The sequence below is a fragment of the Trichosurus vulpecula genome, chromosome 1, assembly GCF_011100635.1.
Source record: "Trichosurus vulpecula isolate mTriVul1 chromosome 1, mTriVul1.pri, whole genome shotgun sequence".
In the NCBI taxonomy this organism is placed as follows: domain Eukaryota; kingdom Metazoa; phylum Chordata; class Mammalia; order Diprotodontia; family Phalangeridae; genus Trichosurus; species Trichosurus vulpecula.
Window position 1 is genome coordinate 129665517 of NC_050573.1, and position 19643 is coordinate 129685159.

At 35.3% G+C, this 19643-nt stretch overlaps 1 protein-coding gene across 3 annotated transcripts in view; it reads left to right on the forward strand.

Moving 5' to 3' along the window:
- The window catches only part of CSMD3 (CUB and Sushi multiple domains 3), a 1625828-nt gene that overhangs the window by 1186760 nt on the left and 419425 nt on the right, over nt 1–19643 (forward strand). For all 3 annotated transcript variants that reach the window (XM_036758935.1, XM_036758944.1, XM_036758952.1), the window contains one exon: nt 8561–8730. In XM_036758935.1, the coding sequence (XP_036614830.1) occupies nt 8561–8730 (170 nt within the window). The remainder of the gene's footprint in view (nt 1–8560; nt 8731–19643) is intronic.

Below are 19643 nucleotides of genomic sequence, written 5' to 3' on the forward strand. Positions count from 1 at the left end.
TTTCCCTCCTCCCATCCCCCCAAGAAGGCTACAATAAAATTTAATTGTTTCTCTATAACTATAGATGTATACATGCACATATACATATATAGACATGTACTTTCCCAAACATATTCTACTCCTGTTCTATGTTTTTCACGTTTGTGCATATCTCGTTTCCTAGCCCTTCTGCCTCCTCTACTTCTACCTACTACCTTGCCCTCCTATTACTTGCCTACCCCACTCCAAGGATCCCTCCCCTCGCCTCCCATTCCTGTAAACACTCTTCTTACCTATTTCGTTCTCCCCTCTAAAAATCTCTCTCTTGTCCTCTCCCCTCTCACTATGCCCCTACCTTTTTATTTCTTCTGAATTTAGAAGACTTTTATACTCTTCTAAATATATATGTATTGTTCCCTCTTAAACCCATTCCCAAAGACAGTAGGTTACCAGAACTCTGTATCCATTCTTCCTCTTGCACCTCATTTGTATAAAATAATTAATCTTTTTAGTTGTTCCTAAATGGTTTTACTTTTAAAATTCCTATCAGTCAGGTTTACTCTAATCTTTCTTATGAGCTACCCAATAATTAACAAGAATCTTAGATACATATTTTACATTTTACATATATAAAAGGTAAACAGTCTGTCCCTGTGAATCCTTTATAATCAGTCTTTGGTATGTACTTTATAACTCTCTTGGTTCTTGTATGTTGAATCTTCTATTAAGTTCAGAATGTTTTTTAACAAAGTCTTGAAAGTCTGAGGGTTTATCAAATGTCCATTTTTTTTTTCATTCAGGATAATACTTAACTTTTCAGGGTATGATATTTTCGGCCAGAGCCTCAGTTCTTTTAAGCTCTTCTATTTATTGTGTTCCAAGACCTGTGGTCCTTTAATGTCTCTGTGTGATTCTAATTGTGGCACCATCATATTTAAATTGTTTTAATCTTGAAGCTTCTAAGATTTTATCCTTGAGCTGGGGGTTTCTGAATTTGACCATGATGTTCCTATGAGTTTTCCTCATAAGATCTTTTTTAAGTGGTGATCAATGGATTTTTTCTATTTCTACTCACCCCCACCCTTGTTCTAATGCTTCAGGACAATTGTCTTTAATTATATCTTGAATTACTGTATCAAGATTCTTTTTTGATCATAACTTTCACCTAGTCTGATTATTTTTATATTTTTTCTTCTTGATCTATTCTCCAAATCTGTTGTTTTTCCTATAAAATGTTTCACTTTCTCTTTTATTTTTTCATTAATATTTTGTTTAATTATTTCTTGATCTCTTAGAATTTTGCTGGCTTCACTTTGCCCAATTCTAATTTTGAAGGTGCAATTTTCTTCCTTAATATTCTGGATCTCCTTTTCTAATTGATTGACTTTCCTTTTATAACCTTCTTGTTTGTCTTGGATTCTTCTTTGTTTTAGCTTTTCCTCTATCTCTGTCATTTGATTTTTAAAGTCTTTTTAAAGATCTTCTATAAATTCCTTTTGGGCAGGTGACCATTTGACATTACTCTTTGGGGATTTCTTTACTTCAATATCCTCCTCTGAAGCTGAACCTCCAGTCATCTCTATTCCCATAATAGCTTTCTATAGTTGGATTCATTCTCTTTTGCCTGTGCATTTTTTTGTGGTGGTAGCTTGATTTTTATAATCATCTCTAGCCCTGGGGTATGGAAAATGGTACCTCTTGCCCCAGATCTTCAGTTCTCCCCTCTAGCCTGGAGCCAAAGCCAAATCTCCAACCTCCTATAAGTTCCCATAACCAGGGGCTTTCTGCCTCACTGCTTCTGCACTCACTGGGGGTGTGCTGGTTCCTTTTCACCCTGGCAGCTCTTTGCAGCACAGCTGGGTCTTGGCATTCCTCGTCAGCAAAGGTTCCCTCAACCTTCCCAGGCTCAAATGCCCAACTCCCCTCATTATTCCTGGAGTGAAAAGTTCCTGTGGCTGGGGCAGAGGCAACCTCTCAAACCAACTAACCCCAAGACTTGCTGATTGTTGTTTAAGTGGCTTGCTGTTTGTGGTTAAAAGGGAACAAACCTGTAGGTGTTTACTCTTCCCTGAGACCAAACCTCATCCTTACATTTTTCTTCAGATCCTCTCAAACTGTTCCAGGAAGAGCCCGGTTGTACCCCTATTCTACTTTATCTCCCCCCCCCACACTTTGTTGGCTCTAAGGTGCTATTTTGACTCTTTTGTGGGGGAAAATCTTGAGAACTTGGAATTTTCTGACCTACTCTGCCATCTTCCTAGAATCTTCTCACTCTAATGCCCTTTGCACCACTTTGCTACTGTCACTGCAGAGATAGAAAGTAAATTTTACCATGACCAAGGAAAGCATCTGATTATGGTAAGTCTATTGGTAAAAATAATCTAAGTAACAGAATTGGTTGGTTTTAGAGAAGTGGACGTATATGATCTTTTAACTTTTAAGATGCTATTGTATTTACTCCACTGGCCTGGAGAAGAAGAACTACTGCTATGGATAACTTTTCTACTGGGATATCTATAGAGTCAGGAAGCTGCCTTTTTTAAAGTGTGTTTAGTTTGTCCACGGCTCCAAAAGCTGACATTACTGTCAGACACTCTTGTTCTGGAGACTCTGCTAGGAAGTCTGTGAAAAATCCAAATCCTTTAAAAGGTTATAAGGGACCCTTCTACCCAAGGGGTAGATGTTGAGGAAACTTAGACTGAGGCGTAGGCTATGCTATTTTTCTCCTGCCTCCCTTAAATGATTCCCTCTCAGAATCTTGGCTGCTAGGGCTAATTTCTCTGTCTTCTCTATTCCCATGCACTTGAATGTTCAATTCCATTCTATCTTTCTGATTATATACAGCCTCCAGGGAGCACAAACAAAACTTTTCCAAATATACCTCTTGCACATCATCACTTCATTTCATTCAATTATTTACAAGGACTTTTTAAATTAGTTTTCATACCTAGTCTGAAGCTTTTAATTGAGTAAAAAAAGGGTGTTCTCATGTGGGTAAGGTATCAGGGCATATAATAGTGTTAGTTATTTTAAGGGGGTGGAAAACTAAGTGATTCATTTATTCAATCCCCACCCTTACTATGAAAAAAATTTACTAGATGTGTATGTAATTGTGTAATGTCATCATTAGTAATTAACCTTCAAATATTTCTTTCTCAATGATGGGCAAAATCCTATTTTTATATTAATAATAGAATAATGATTTAGAATGTTTTAAGTTTCTCAAAATGTTCTCAAAATAACTCTGTAAGCTAGGTATAATAATTGTATTTTTCTGATGAGTAAACTGAAGTTGAAAGGATTTAGTAACTTGCAATTAAGTTTCACAGTGAATAGAGCACTGGATTTAAAATCAGCAAGACCAGAGTTCAAAAGATGTATAAAACATTACTAACAAAGTAACCCTGGATAAGTCCACTTAACCTCTCTGCTTCAGTTTTCTCATCTATAAAATGGAGATTAAAATAGCACCTACCTCCCAGTGTTGTCAGGAAAATAAAATAACATATATAGTTATTTACAAACTTTAGGACTATGTAAATTAAGAGATTATTATTATCCTCCTTTTTCTTCTTCCTCTTCTCCTCTTTCTCTTCCTCCTCCTCCTTCTTGTCACTGCCTACAGCTACAGAAATGGTAAATAGCAGTTCTTGGAGTCAAATGCAGGAGTACTTACTACAAGTACAGAACGCTTTCCTCTATATCACACTGTCTATATATGACATTGAAGAGATTATTTTTAGTCATCTTCTTTATCTTCATTTTTGCTGTCTTTTAAAATAATTCTCCTTAATTTAGTTATTAAGCAATGGTTATAAACATTACTCCCATCCAAAACTTGAGAGTCCACTCATTTCTCTGTCACACATAAAGGAGCCACCCTCTCTCCAGAGACCATTCTAAAACTCTGTGACTTATAGTTATACTGGGGGATAGTGGGAGGGTGTTTGAAGCCAGAGAAGCTCAGTGTTTGCTCCTCCTTATCACGCACTGATATCAGCCCATGGTTCTGCATTACATTCTTTCTGTTCAATCATTTTCAGTCATTTCTGACTCTTTGTGACCCCATTTGGGTATATTTTTTTGGCAAAGATATGGCAAAGGTATTCCTTTTCCTTCTTCAGCTTATTTTACAGATGAGGAACTGAGGCAAACAGAGTTGTGACTTGCCCAGGGTCACATAGCTAGTAAGTGTTGGAGGCCAGATTCAAACTCAGGTCCTCTGGACTCCAGGGCCAACACTCTATCCACTGTACCACAATTTTTCATAACTTTGCTACCACTGCCCTCCATTCCCAATGGCTACTGTTGGCACTTCCTACTTTTGCTGACCTCAGTTTTGCTTCACTGCTTCCCATTGATCACTCTCCTTACCAACTTTGAGCAGTTTTTGAGTTGTTGGAGCATGGAGGGTTTATATTGGAATCCTTTGATTTGTTTTCACTTAGATTTGACAGCACTATTCTACAGTTCTTTCCAGATGATTGTAACAATATCAATAATAATATTAATTAGCATTCATATTGAATGTCAGGGTTTTCCAAATCCCTTTAAAAATGTAATTTCATTCAATTCTCACAACAACCTGTAAAGTAGATTCTATTATTATCCCCATTTTACAGTAGAGGAAACTGAGACAGAGAGAGATTAAATGACTTGCCAAGGTCACACGGCTAGTAAGTATCTACATTCAGATTTGAATTCAGTTCTTTTGGACTCCAAGTCTAGCATTTTATCCACTATATAACATATATATATATATATATATATATATATATATATATATACATATATATATATATATATATATATATATATATATATATATATATATATATCACTTCCTTTTCAACCCTCACAGGATATTCTTTTTATATTCCTTATTATCACATCCAAGGAATTTCCCGCTTGCAGGACTACCCTTCTTCCCCTAACTGGGAATCATGGATTCCAAAAATATATTCTCAAATGATCTTTCAGTTGATTGCCATGATGTTCTAATATATGTGTATTTATGTTTGTATATGTGCTTGTATGTACGTATACATATTTCCCCCATCCTTAGAAACTCCAAAAAAATGGTTAGCACTTAGTTCTCACACCCAAAAAGGAGAGAGTAAAGCTTATGACGTTGTTCTCTATGGAAGTACAAGCATGGTCTAAACATGACATATGTGCCATTGGCCTCCTTACTTTTTCTAATGACTTTCATCTCCTATCTACAGACATTTTCTCTGATTGTCACCTATGCCTAAAATGCTCTTCCTCGTGATTCCTCAGAGTCCCAAATAAAATCCCACCTTCCACAAGAAGTTTTTCCATTCCTCTTTATTCTAGTGCATTCCTTCTTTTATTATTCCCAGTTTATTCTCTATATAGTTTGTGTGTCCATAGTTATTTCTTGTCTCTCCCGTTATAATAATAACTCTGCTTGATCAGGGGCTATAATTTCTTTTTCTTTGTATCCTCAGTGTTTAGCTGAGTAGCTGAAACATTATTTAGTATTTAGTAAATGTTTACTGATTATTATATAACTTTATTATATCACAATTATCTTAAGTAACATTCTATATTATATAGTAGTTTGCATTATAGGGCATGCATTTTCTACTCGTTTAGAAATTTCCCTTTTTCTTGGCTATATTACTACTCATAGATCTTTATTTTTAGATTCATGTTGCCGGTAACAAGAACAACGATACAGTTAAAATTATATAATGTTTTATGATTGGCAAAGTACTTTATAAATATTATCTAATTTTATCCTCACGCCAATGCTGGGAGGCAGGAACTATTATTTTCCCCCTTTTATAGATGAGGAAATTGAGGCACAGAGAGGTCCAGTGATTTTCCCAAGGTTACAAAGCTAGGGATTATTTGAGGCAGTATTAGAAATCAAATCTTCGTGACTGTAAGTCCTGTGCTCTATTCACTGTGCTACCAACTGCTCCGTTTAATTGATTGTATTTTTGCCTGGGTTCACAGTGTTATGATTTCCTCCCACTGATAGCATATTCTGAAAAAGAAATTTCAGAATTTCCTGTGTCAGAAGTCCTGTTCCCCTCATGCCACAAATTACTTTCACTGTTTCTATGGGGATTGCTGTGGTTTCTGATGCATGAGTCCTATACCTGTTGCTTCTCCTTAACCTATAATCACTACTTTACTAGTACTAGTGATCACAGTAGCTACCCAACCTTCATTGATGGCTTCCAACTTAGCATTTATGAGAATATATTTCAATAAGGTATTTTTCATCTATATCTAAAAACAAAGTCTGTATCTATATCCTTTCTACTTTTCAAAGACACCTAATTTCAAGACCAAGAACCCCAAATCTTAGATGGGGTAATGTTTTTGTTTGACAATGAGTTCCTGGTTGACAAAGTAGACTTCTAGTATGAATAAAAGAACACTTATTAAACCCATTCTCTATCCAAAGCCCTGAGGATGGCAAGACTGGCCCTGGTCCCCAAAGGTTCAGACATTTAAATTGGGGAGACAGCACATCCAGCACAAATGTCAGTTGCAAGTCACATGTAAAGGCCTGCTGTTGTTTAGAATGTTCATTGGCAAACCAAATGGTAATGGATCTTTTTAATATCATTTCCATTAAAAAAGACTAATTGACATTGTGTGGGACTTTAGTGGTGATCACTTGCCTTTTTGGTCATTAACTAATGGTTTAACATGGTAGCTGTGATTATCTTGTTTTAAAAGTATTTCTTGGTCATCTAGTCTGATTATGGTGTATGGGACAAAGGATTTGCTTGGACTGACAAAAGTCAAAACTAGTCAGTCCGAAAGTGGTAGCTAACAAAATCCTTGAAAACTTTGGTTGTGATTTTTTAATCCCTAAAAGACTAATGAATCTCTAATGAAGGAATCTCTAAATGACTGCAGAGCAACCTGTCCAGGCCTTTCATGTGCTAGGAATTTAGTCTCAGAAATTCCTTTCTGGCCTTCTACTTTTGGTTTCTCTCAAGACATAATTGAGGAATTTTTCAATGATGGAATAGTTCTTCACGAGTCTCTAATAAGGGTCATATAAACCCAGGAATATCATGAATTCATGATAATTCTTTGGATTTGGCAAGGTACTGAGTGTTATACTCATTTCAGGGTGACTTCTATGACTTGTGTATTTCAGTTCAATTAAGAAGAGCTCATTAAGTTCATCAATAAAAGTTCAATAAGAGGACAAGATGCTAGTCATTGTACAAAGGTCTGAGAATACAAAACCCAAAATATTTCATGTCCTCAAGTACCTTACATTCTACTTTTCCTGTTTGATGGAGACTTTACAGAGCTGTGCATTTCGGTTAACAGATTTAGACCGGCAGCCTCCAGTTGACCTAATACCATCAGTCATCTTTCCTCCAGTTCTTATAGTATCTCTCAGAAAATATCCAAGTATACCAATACCTTTGAATACTTCAAAATTTTTGGAATCTTAAGGGCTAGATGAAGACTGCTTTTTCATCTTCTTCTGTCACAAGACTATGATGATATAATTCTAGCAAATTTAATCACTGACTACGCAGAAGACAATTCAGGGCAACATAGCTAGTGGCATAATGTTCTGATCATGTACTTCTCTCATTCAACATCTGATAATATAAACACATCCTTTTCGTCACATTGCTCTTCTACAGCAACACTAGTAAAGCAAAAAGACTGCCGATGAGGCCATTGTCTAATTTACAGCTCATTCAAGTAATTTTTGCTGTCCACGTGAGCATGCCCTACATCTCATTAATATACTGAAAATAGCCTTTCAATGATCTTTTCATTCCTCAGAAATCACAGATGTCTCCCAATAAAAATATTCCAGCTCTGCCCCAGAGGTTCAGGATTCAGTGAGCACTCTGGGGAATACTCTATTCCTAAATGTAGGGAAGTACCGGATTATTAGTAATAATAATATATTATGCAGCATTATATTAATAAATTATATGATAATACTTTCATTCCCTTAAAATAACATGAAAACTATGACAGAAAATGAAAGTGTTGTTTTGATGCTTTTTTTTGACAATTCTCTAGCAGCCTTTGAAAATAATCAGAAGTTTCCTGAGGTGTTCCAAATCAGTCTTAGAGGGTTAGGATTTCTCCTAAAAGAGAAAGGGGGAGGTAAAAAATAGCAACCAAATAATAAATTCGCTAAATTATGATTAACTCTACCATTAATTTTGTTTATAATGAATTATATCATTACATAAAATAGGGCTCAAATATGGAAGAAAAATAATTCAGTTATTTATGATTAACTTAATTCCATAATCTATAAAAGATGAAAATCTATTCTTTCCTGCCTCTGTCCTGCCCCATTCCTCTCTCCTCTTTCCTCCCTCTCCCTTCCTTCCTAGTTCTAATACTCTAAAAAGAACACACTTGTGCTTTCTGAGGAAACATATCATATGTACATTCTGCACTTTTATTTTTTTTTTCCATTTAGGCTCTAGGTGTCATGAAATGCTAATGATGTACTGAAAAGCATTTATACTCCCATACATTACATTATTCAAAAATGTTAATATTCTCTATTAAGCTGTACCTCAATATTCTGTTTTACTTGCAGCGGAATGTGGCGCATCTGCAACAAATAATGAAGGAATTTTGCTGTCTCCCAATTACCCTCTCAACTATGAAAACAATCATGAATGCATTTATAGCATTCAGGTACAAGCAGGGAAGGGAATCAATATTTCTGCCAGAACGTTTCACTTAGCACAAGGAGATGTTCTTAAGGTAGGTGCATTGCTAATACAGCTATATTCTGTGTTTTAATACCTACTGCCTGTATGTTACTTTGCTGTGTTAAACTATGTTATTTAATTTTGTGTTATCATGTTACATAGTCAAATTGCACATTTTTGGCAATAATAATTGTTATTATAATAAAATACTTTCTTTCCTAATCAGGTGATTTTTTTTCTAAGAAAAAATAAAGTAAATGATATTGTCATAACTATTAATTCCATTCTCTCATAAGTCATAAATTTGAATATTTTAATAATACTACCTTAAGTCAAAAAATTTTATAAAATATGTTTTATATCCACCTTTGTTCTGGCATAAAATGTTTTTTTTGGCTTTTGAAATATAAATGAATTTGTTTCTGGCGATTTCTAACTGAATTCCCATGGATATTTTATCTTAATTATTTATGTACTTTATTTTATTTGTTTGCTAAACTCCTTGCATAGACACAGAACCTTTCTTTTCTAAAAGTGTATTTGTGGATAATAATCACAAAGAATGAGAAGACATGCGTGAGTTATGATCTGTATGAAAGGGAGAAGGAGTGTACATAGGTGCTATAAATCCATTGAAATGATGAAATGTTTGTATGTTTAATGTTAGAAAGTAAATATTTATAACTTAAAGCAAAAAAATGCTTGTTTAAAAACTATAAATTAATTTACTTTGAGTAAGAATAGAAACCTGTGAACTAAAGGCTATTAATTATCTGTTTGAAGAAACAGTTTACTGTTTAGTTGATAACTTTTAATTTGGTTGGGGACTCCAAAAAATAATTTTATTTTGTTCTCTAGATTTCTAATTCTTATCACAGGGCCTTGCATAAGTAGATGCATAATAAATATTTTTTTCTAAATAGGGTCTCCCATAAGTATCATAAATTATACTCCAGTTTCTTAGAAATTAAATATATGCCTTTTTGGAGGGGTCTGATTTGACTAATTAGTAGCAAATAAAGAAACTAGGGCCCATGTAGTTGTACTGAGGAAAATATAAATATAGGTAACATTATATAATTTATTCTTTAGAACTTTAGTGAACCGTGATTGCTTATGGTGTAGGTTGGTTGGTTGGTTGTTGTCCTTCCTCAAAGAATACCAAAATGATATCACTATGCTAGAGTCAAGATGCAGTGTATCTGACTGTGGCTGATCAGACCAATACAAGTTTGGAAGGCTCTACTACAGCTTGGGAACCAGTAGTCTGCATGAACATTTGGAATACAGATGTCTGTAAATTTCTTCAGCTCATGTTTCTTTTGAGCTGCTGTAATTCTGCTTTGCTCATAAAGCATAGCACCTTCTTTGATGCAGGCACACCATGCTGGGTGATCCTTTGCCATTGCTTCCCATGTCACATAATTGATTCCAAAGTTTTTCAGAAGATCTTGAGAGTGTCCTTGTATTACTTCTTCTGACCTCCTTGTGAGTACTTGCGTTGTGTGAGTTCTTTGTAAAATTGTCTTTTAGACAAACTACATTTGGCATCAAAACAACGTGACCAGCTCATCATAATTGCACTCTCTGAGATTGAGTTTGAAGGCTTGGCAGTTTAGTTGGAGAAAGGACCTCAGCATCCAATATCTTATTTTCCCAAGACAATTCAAATGGAAAAGATTCAGTTTCCTGGCATAGTGCTGGTATCTTGTCAAGGTTTCACAGGCACACAACAATGAGGTCAGCACAATAGCTCTGTAGACCTTAATTTTGGTAGGTAGTCTAATAGCCCTTCTCTCCTACACTTTCCTTCAGAGCCTCCCAAGCACTGAGCTAGTTCTGACAATGTGTGTGTCAACCTTATGATTTTTGTGTACATCCCTAGAAGGCATACTACCAAAGTAAATGAACTTATCCACAGCATTCAGTATTTCTTCATTTGCTGTAACTAATGATTCCACATATGGAGGATGTGATGCTGGTTCATGGAGAACCTTTTTTTTATTGGTGTTAAGTGTTAGGCAAAAATTAGCACAAGCAGCTGAGATCTGATTCATATTCTATTGCATCACAACCTCAGAGGCTGCATTGAGTATACAATTATCTGCGAACAAAAATCATGTGCCAACTCTTCCTCTACTTTAGTCTTGGCTTGCAGCCTTTTCAAGTTAAATAATTTACCATCAATATGGTAGCTGACCTTGATGCCGTTTTTTGTCCTCGTTGAAGGCATTTGACAGCATTGCTGAAAACATCATGCTAAAAAGTGTGTGGACAAGTACAGAGCCTACATCACTCTATTGGTTACTAGGAAAGTTCAAGAGCATCATCCATTATCAAGAACTGATGCAAGTATGCTGTTATGAAACTGACGTTAGTTGGTTCTTGTCTGTTCTCAAAGAGAACCAAAATGACATCACTGTGTTAGAGTCCAGTTACAATGTGTCTGACTCTGGCTGGCCAGACCAGTACAAGCTTGGATGCCGTAGGCATAAATAGTCTTTGCGAACATTTGGGGTAGATTCTCTAAATTTGTGCATCTCGCGTTTCTGGGCTACTTCAATTCTGCTTTGCTCAGAGAGCATCGCACCTTCTAGTCCTCTGTCAGTGTCTCCCATGTCACATAATGAATTCTAAAGTTCTTCAGAGAGACCTTGAGAGTGTCCTTGTATAGCTTCTGCCCACCGTTTGAGCTCTCGCCTCGTGTGAATTCTCTATAAAATAATCTTTTAGAAAAGGATACATTTGGCATTAGAACATGGCCAGCACATCGGAGTTGTACTCTCTGAGATAGAGTTTGAATGCAGTTTAGTTTGAGAAAAGACCTCAGTGTCCAGTACCTTATCCTGCCAGGTAATCTTCAGAATTTTCCTTATACAATTCAAATGGAAGCGATTCAGTTTCCTGGGATGGCACTGGTACTGTCCGGGTTTCACAGGCACACAATAGTGAGATCAGCACAACAGCTGTGCAGACCTTAAGTTTCATAGTCAAACACCTCTTCTCTCCCTCACTTTCCTTTGGAACCTCCCAAACACCGAGCTAGCTTGGGCAATGTGTGCATTAACCTCATTAACAATATGTACATCTCTGAAAAGTATAACAAGGTAAGCGAACTTATGAAACGGATGTACAATACTGATGAACTTCTCTAGGTATGTAGATTTTGCCATAATTTTCCACAAGCCCTCATGACTGACAGTATCAAAGCTCTTGGTCACGTTGACAAATATCATGTACAGACCTCTGCTTTGTTCCTGGCATTTCTTCTGGAGTCATGCAGCAAAAACAGTATCAACAGTTCCTCAGCCCTTTCTGAAGCCACACTGACTCTTAGGTAAATGATGATTTTCCAGGTGAAGGATCAGCCTATTAAGGAGGACTGGCAAGAATCTTGCCAGCAATGACTAAGAGAGAACCCATTTAAAATAACTCTAGACAATATAAAATATTTGGGATTACAACTGCCAAAACAAACCCAGGAAGTGTATGAACAAAATTATAAAAAATAGTTTTTATATAAATAAAATCAGATTTAAATAATTGGAGAAATATTAATTGTTCATGAGTAGGCAGGGCCAATATAACAAAAATGACAGTTTAACCTAAACTAGTTTATATATTCCATGCCATCCCAATTACACAAACAAACAAAAAACCTTACTGAGTTAGAAAATAAAATTCATTTGAAAGAACAAAAGGTCAAGAATATCAAAGGAACTAGTGAAAAAAATGTAATGGAAGGAGGCTTAGCATTACCAGATTTTAAACTATATTATAAAGCAATAATTATTAAGATGTTCTGGTATTGGCTAAGAAATAGAAAGGTAAATCAGTGGAACAGAGTAGATATACAATTTGCAGCAGCAAATGACTATAGTAACCTTGTGTTTGGTAAGAGTAAAGAATTAAGTTTTGAGGATAAGAATTTGTTATTTGGTAAAAAAAAATGTTGGGAAAGCTTGAAAGTAGTCTGGCAGAAATTGGAAATAGACAAATTTCCTGCACCATTTACCAAGATCAGGTCAAAATGGATACATGACCTAGATATAAAGAGATGACCAGAAAATTTGAAGAACATGGAGCATATTACCAATCAGACTTATGGATAGGCAAAGTGTGAGGTGTAAAATGGATAATTTCAACTACATTAAATTTGAAAAAGTTTTTGTACAGATAAAACAAATGTGACCAAGATCAGGAGAAAAGCAGAAAATTGGGGAAAAATTTATAGGCAGTTTCTCAGATATGTAAAGAACTTTGTCACACATATAAGAATATGAGTCATTTTCCAATTTATTAATGGACAAAGGACATGAACAGGTAGTTTTTGGATAAAGAAACCAAAGCTATAGTCATATGAAAAATGGTCTAAATCATTATTGATTAGAGAAATGCAAATAAAAATAATTTTACGTCTATCAGATTGACTAAAATGATTGAAGGAGAAAATGACAAATGTTGGAAAGGACATGAAAAAATGGAGACACTAATTTACTGTTGGTGGAACTCTGAACTGATACAACCATTTTTGGAAAGCAATCTGAAATTATGTCTAAAAAGTTATTAAACTGCCTATTCCCTTTGACCTAGTAATACCACTATGAAGTCTGTTTCCTAAGATGATTAGGGAAAAAGGAAAAGAACCTATATGTTCTAAAATATTCATAATAGCTATCTAGTGACAAAGAACTGGAGATTTGGGGGATATCTGTCACATGGGAAATGGCTAAACAAGTGATGGCATATGATCATGATGGAATATTACTTTGCTATAAAAAATGATGAGCTTGATGATCTTAGAAAAACATGGATAGACTTGCGCAAAATAATGAAGAGTGAAATGAGCAGAACCAAGAGAACACTGTATACAGTAACAACAACATTGCTTTAAGAACAACTTAGAGTGACTAAGTAATTTTGGTCATTATAAATACCCAAATTAACTACAAAGGATCTATGAAGCAAGATGCTATCTGCATCCATAGAAAGAACTGAAAAATAGAAGTACTTCTAAAATAAATTGTCTAAAGTAAAAATGAAATTGAGGACAAAATTACAGAGCCATCTATGATTTAATTTGCAAAGCTAGCATTTGCATATCAGATCAGGTCACCTTACTCCTCAGAGGTCAGAGACCAGGAGTGATTTACAGACCTGATTTTTGTAACAGAAAAGAGGAATTAAAAAGGTACTTGTTTTAAGATAATTCAGTTGGGCAAGGGGGTAACCTGACTAGTTAGCTTCCCCCAGGCTTTTTTTTTCTTAGTCCTACCCAGAAGTCCTTGCCTTGCAGGTGGTATATTTTGTAATGAGAAAGCATACTGAAAAAGAGGAGCTTGTGATCAGTAGTTAGCATTCACCTTTCATTTTCCTTAGATGATTCCATTACTCAACACAGACTCTAGTTCAAAAAAATAAAAAGCCTATCCACTAAGACTGAAAAAAGTAACAACCTCTGGCTAACCTTTGTCCAGCTGCTATTTGCTATTAAATTATTTGCTACTAAATGATAAGTCTTCTCAGTTGTTGTGTTCATTAAATCTGTAGGTAATTTAGGCCTAAGAGACTATCTATGTTAGTCTGGCTTAGCTGTTAGGGCTAGCTGTTCCCAAAGAAAGGAGTTTAATACTCTAATCAACCTAAAAACAAATCAAAGTAAGTAATGTTAATTGCTTTTTTCAGTATGTATAGAAATTTACATATCTATCTCTCTGTCTTTCTGTTTATCCATCTATATTTATATTTGTGTCTAATGGTAGCCATAGGGTGAGGGGGAGTGAAGAAAGCAAAATAAAAGTTACATGATAACTTTATTATGTATTTCAAAGGAATATCAAGTTGTAAATAATAAATTTGCAGTTTCATGTGCAGTCTGCTGTTATAGAAATGCTTGTTTTATTTCTTAAGTTCAGAATAAAATAAATAAAATTAAAAAAAGAAAAAAAAGAGAGACCTCTGTATGATTGTCACAGGGCAGTACTGTCATTTCATAGGTAATCCCTACATAGATAGAGATCCCATTCCACCTACATCTATATCTCCGTGAGTTGCTATGCCCACTCCCCCTAAAAAAAGCAGCCTTCTCTTTGTAAGTCTTTCCAAATTTAGCTACTCTGGTTCTCATAAGAAAGATAGGTGTATAATATTCAAAGCCTTTCCAGCTTCTTGGGATGAAATGTAAACTCTGCTATTGTAGGTTTTAAAAACCCAGGACTATGTCTACCTTAAGATAAAGCAACAGAAGAGGACTTAATCAGACAAAAATAACACCATATACTATGGGGGGAAAGAAACTTTCATATAAGAAATACTTCAATTTAGAGGTTAGTCTTGAGGAATTGATTTTTACATATACACACACATGCATTCATGCTTTGATATGTGTATGTGTTTGTATGTGAATAATTGTTGTGTGTGAATAGTTGTTACGTAAAGGCATGTTTGTCTAGGTCACACTGATAGAGTAGCTATTAGAGGAGCTGTTAGAGGAGTTAGGGGAAAAAAAGGGACTAAAATATCCATACCCTTTGGACCAAAGATTTCTCTGCTATATATGCCTCAAGGTAGTCAAAGACAAAAATAGGGGACAAATATGTCACATTTTCAGCTGAGAAAAGTGAACAGGTATTCTAAGATGTTGAGGTGAGGATGGAGACAGAATTCTATGTGTGAGGGACAGCCAGTGCAAAATCACAGAGATGGAAGATGAAATGACATATGTGGAGAACAAGAAATAGGCCAGCGAACCTCAATTGTAGAGTATATGGAGGGAGGATAAGTATAAGAACACCAAAAAGTAGGATGAAGTCAGGTTGTGAAGTTTTTTTTTTTTTTTTAAATGCTAAACAGAGGATTTTATATTACATTTTCGAGGTAATAGTGAGGCTATGCAGTTTATTTAGGGTAACATAGTCAGTTCTATGATTTAAGGAAATCTGTTTGATATCTGAGAAGATGGATTAGAGTGGGAAGAGACTTAGGGCCCAGAGACAGAAATAAGAGGATAACAATAATCCAAGTGGGAAGGGTCTGTCCTCAGATTGTGGCTATGTGAGGGTGCTAAGGATATAGTACGTATTTTATATAAGAGTTAAATAACTGACTGAAATAAAGGGACATATCAAAGAGATTATATGAAGGTTGAAAAAACAGGTTTTGTCGATGGATATGATAAACACTTAGATTGTGAAATTGAGTGACGGGGAGAATGTTGGTGTCCTTAAAAATAAAAGGGAAATTTGGAAGAGAGGAGGTTTTAGAGAGAAAGATAAAAATTTCTGTGCTTTTCTGTTTTGAGTTTGAGCTGTTTGCAGAATAGCCAATTCTAGACATCCAAAGAAGCCGTTAGTAATGTGGAGCTAGAGCTCAGAAAACTGTGGCTACATAGAGAGATCTGAGAATTACATCTATAGAAATAATAATTAAACCCATGGATATTGTTGAGATCACCAGGTGAAATAGTATAGAGATGAAAGAGAAAAGGGCACAGGATAGAGCCTTGGGAGGCACTCATATTTACTAGGCTTGACAATACTGAACCTCCAGTAAAGGAATAAATGATGACAGATTGGAAGAAAACCGAGAGAGAGCAATGCCATAAAAACCTGGATAGGAGAGGGTATCAGATGTTGATAAGAGGTCAAGTAAGAAGGGGACTCAGAAAAAAAGTCTCTCTTTGGAAATTAAGACCTCATTGGCTAATTTTGAAGGGAGTAGTTTTGGTTGAATGAATGATGAGCCTGAAAACCAGATTTTGAAGGATTTAGGAAAAAAAAAGTGAGAGGAGAGGATGTAGAGACACTCACTGCATGTAGGTGGCTTTTTAAAGGAGCTTAGTAGGAAAGTCAAGAAATAGAGGATGCTTGACAACCATCCTATTCTAACAACTATAAAACACACCCCCTCAATATTCCCTGGTCCTGGGACCCATCTTTTCCTCTGACTGGAAAGGATAAAGTGCAATATCTGGGAGCTCTCTCCTGATCTGCCACTATTTAAAGGGACTCTCAGGGAATTCTCATTTCCCACCTAACTTCTTTCTTGGACTTCATGTCCAGAAATTTATCATTCTATAAGATGAAATCAACTGAGACTGTTTCCTACTTCAGCTGCATGGTTTCACCATGCCTCAGAATAACCTTTCTTCCCAACCCCAACCCAGTTTCCCACCCCCCCATTTTATTATTTATTTTAGTTTTCAACATTCACCTTTATAAAATTTTGAGTTCCAAATTTTTTAATTAATTTATTTATTTTTAGTTTTCAACATTCACTTCCATAAGATTTAAATTTTCTCCTCCTCCCTTCCCTCCCCACTCCCCAAAACTGTGTACAATCTGATATAGGCTCTACATATACATTCTTATTAAACATATTTTCACATTAGTCATGTTGTTTAGAAGAGTTCGAATGAATGGGAGGAACCATGAAAAAGAAAAATCAAAACATTAAAAAAGAGAGAGCAAATAGCATGCTTTGATCTGCATTTTGACTCCATATTTCTTTCTCTCAATGTGGATGGCATTTTTCATCATGAGTCTTTTGGAGTTGTTTTAGGTTCCTTGCATTGCTGAGAAGGGCTAAGTATATCAAAGTCAGTCATCACAAAATGTGGCTCTTCTGTGTACAGTGTTCTCCTGGTTCTACTCACTTCACTCACCATCAGTTCACATAAGTCTTTCCAGGTTTTTCTGAAGTCTGCATGCTTATCATTTCTTATAGCACAATAGTACTGTTGCATTACATTCATATACCACAACTTGTTCAGCCATTCTCTAGTTGATGAGTATCTCCTCAATTTCCAGTTCTTGACTACCACAAAAAGAACTGCTATAAATCTTTTTGTACATATGGGTCCTTTCTCCATTTTTATTATCTCTTTGGGAGTAATATTGCAGGGTCAAAGGATATGCAACCATTTTATAGCCCTTTGGGCATAGTTCCAAATTGCTCTCCAGAATGGTTGGATCAGTTCACAACTCCACCAACAATGAATTAGGATTCCAATTTTCCCACATCTTCTCCAGCATTTATAATTTATGTTTTGTCATGTTAGCCAATCTGATAGGCATGATGTGGGTCCTAAAAGTTGTTTTGATTTGTATTTCTCTAATCAGTAGTGATTTAGAGCATTTTTTTCATGTGATGATAGCTTTAATTTCTTCCTCTGAAAACTGCCTGTTCATATCCTTTGACCATTTATCAATTGGGGAATAACTTGTATTCTTATAAATTTGACTCAGTTCTCTTATGTGTTTTAGAAATGAGGCCTTTGTCAGAGACACTGGTTGTAAAAATTCTTTTCCCGTTTTCTGTTTCCCTCCTAATCTTGATTGCATTAGCTTTGCGCAAAAATGTTTCAATTTAATGTAATCAAAATTATCCATTTTGCATTTCATAATGGTCTCTATCTCTTGTTTGGTCATAAATTCCTCCAGTCTCCATAAATCTGACAGATAAACTATTCCTTGGTCTCCTAATTTGCTTATAGTATCAGACTTTATATCTAAATTGTTTACCCATTTGGACTTTATTTTGGTATATGGTGTAAGATGTTGGTCTATGCCCAGTTTCTGGCGTATTATTTTCCAGTTTTCCCATTAGCTTTTGTTAGATAGTGAGTTCTTATCTCAGAAGCTGGGAGTTCTAGATCTTTTCTACCTCCTTCCCGTCCTACCTCCCCAACATGGCAAGTGGTCTGATATAGGCTATATTTGTACAATCATATTTCCACTTTAGTCGTGTTGTGAAAGAAGAATCAGAACAAAAGGGAAAAACCAGAAGAAGGAAGAAAAAAAGAGAAAATAGTATGCTTTGATCTGCATTTAGATTCTGTCTTTTTTCTCTGGATGTGGATAGCATTTTCCATCATGAGTCTTTTGTAATTGTCTTAGATCATTGTATTGATGGGAAGAGCTAAGTCTATCAAAGTTGATCATTGAACAGTGTTACTGTTACTGGGTACAATGTTCTCCTGGTTCTGCTCACTTCATTCAGCATCAACCCATGTAAGTCTTTCCAGGTTTTTCTGAAGTCTGCCTGCTCATCATTTCTTATAGCATAATAGTAGTCTATTACATTCATGTACTACAGCTTGTTCAGCCATTCCCCAATTGATGGGCATCCCAATAATTTCCAATTCTTTGTTACCACAAAAAGAGTTGCTGTATTTTTGTATATGTGGGTCTCTTTCCCTTTTTTATCATTTTTGTGATCTTTTGTATATCTTTTGTATATCTTTTTTTGTGATCTCTTTATGTTACAGACCTAGAAGTGGTATTACTGGATCAAAGGGTATGCACAGCTTTATAGCCCTTTCAGCATAGCGCCGAATTGCTCTCTAGTGATCCAACCAAGTTTTTCAGCTTCTTTTTTGCATTGTCTCCACCATTAGATTACAAGCTAATTGAGGGCTTGGATTGTCTTATTCCTTTCATTGTATCCCCAGCATTCACCATATACAGTCAGTCTTCAACTTTCATAGGCTATTATTCCTAGAAATATGGAACAAAAGTAAAAAATATGTATCCTGATATATTGAACCTATAGGAAACTAGGGATCTTTTGTTAGAGATTACAGAAAATACTTTTTATGCATATAGTTGTTTATAATAAAGCATAACTTCTAATAATAGGTACTTTCCCTAACACAGTAACCATGAAATAACCCATGAAATGCAGTAAACAAAATAAAATTGGTTAACATACAACATATTTTTTCTTACTAGGAATTCCCTAGAATTCTGTGACCTTTTGTGCTAACATCTCAATAAAAACATTGACTTCAAACAATATTCACTTTTATAACACATGAAGTCTTTAGTACCATAAATACTATACAGCAAATAAAATTCTTAAAACTAAAACACTTTTAAAGAAATCTTACTTTCTACTCTGTTAGATGGTGGTGTGAGGGCATTGTACTATATATTATATTGCTGTAAGTCTCTCTACCTTGACTGC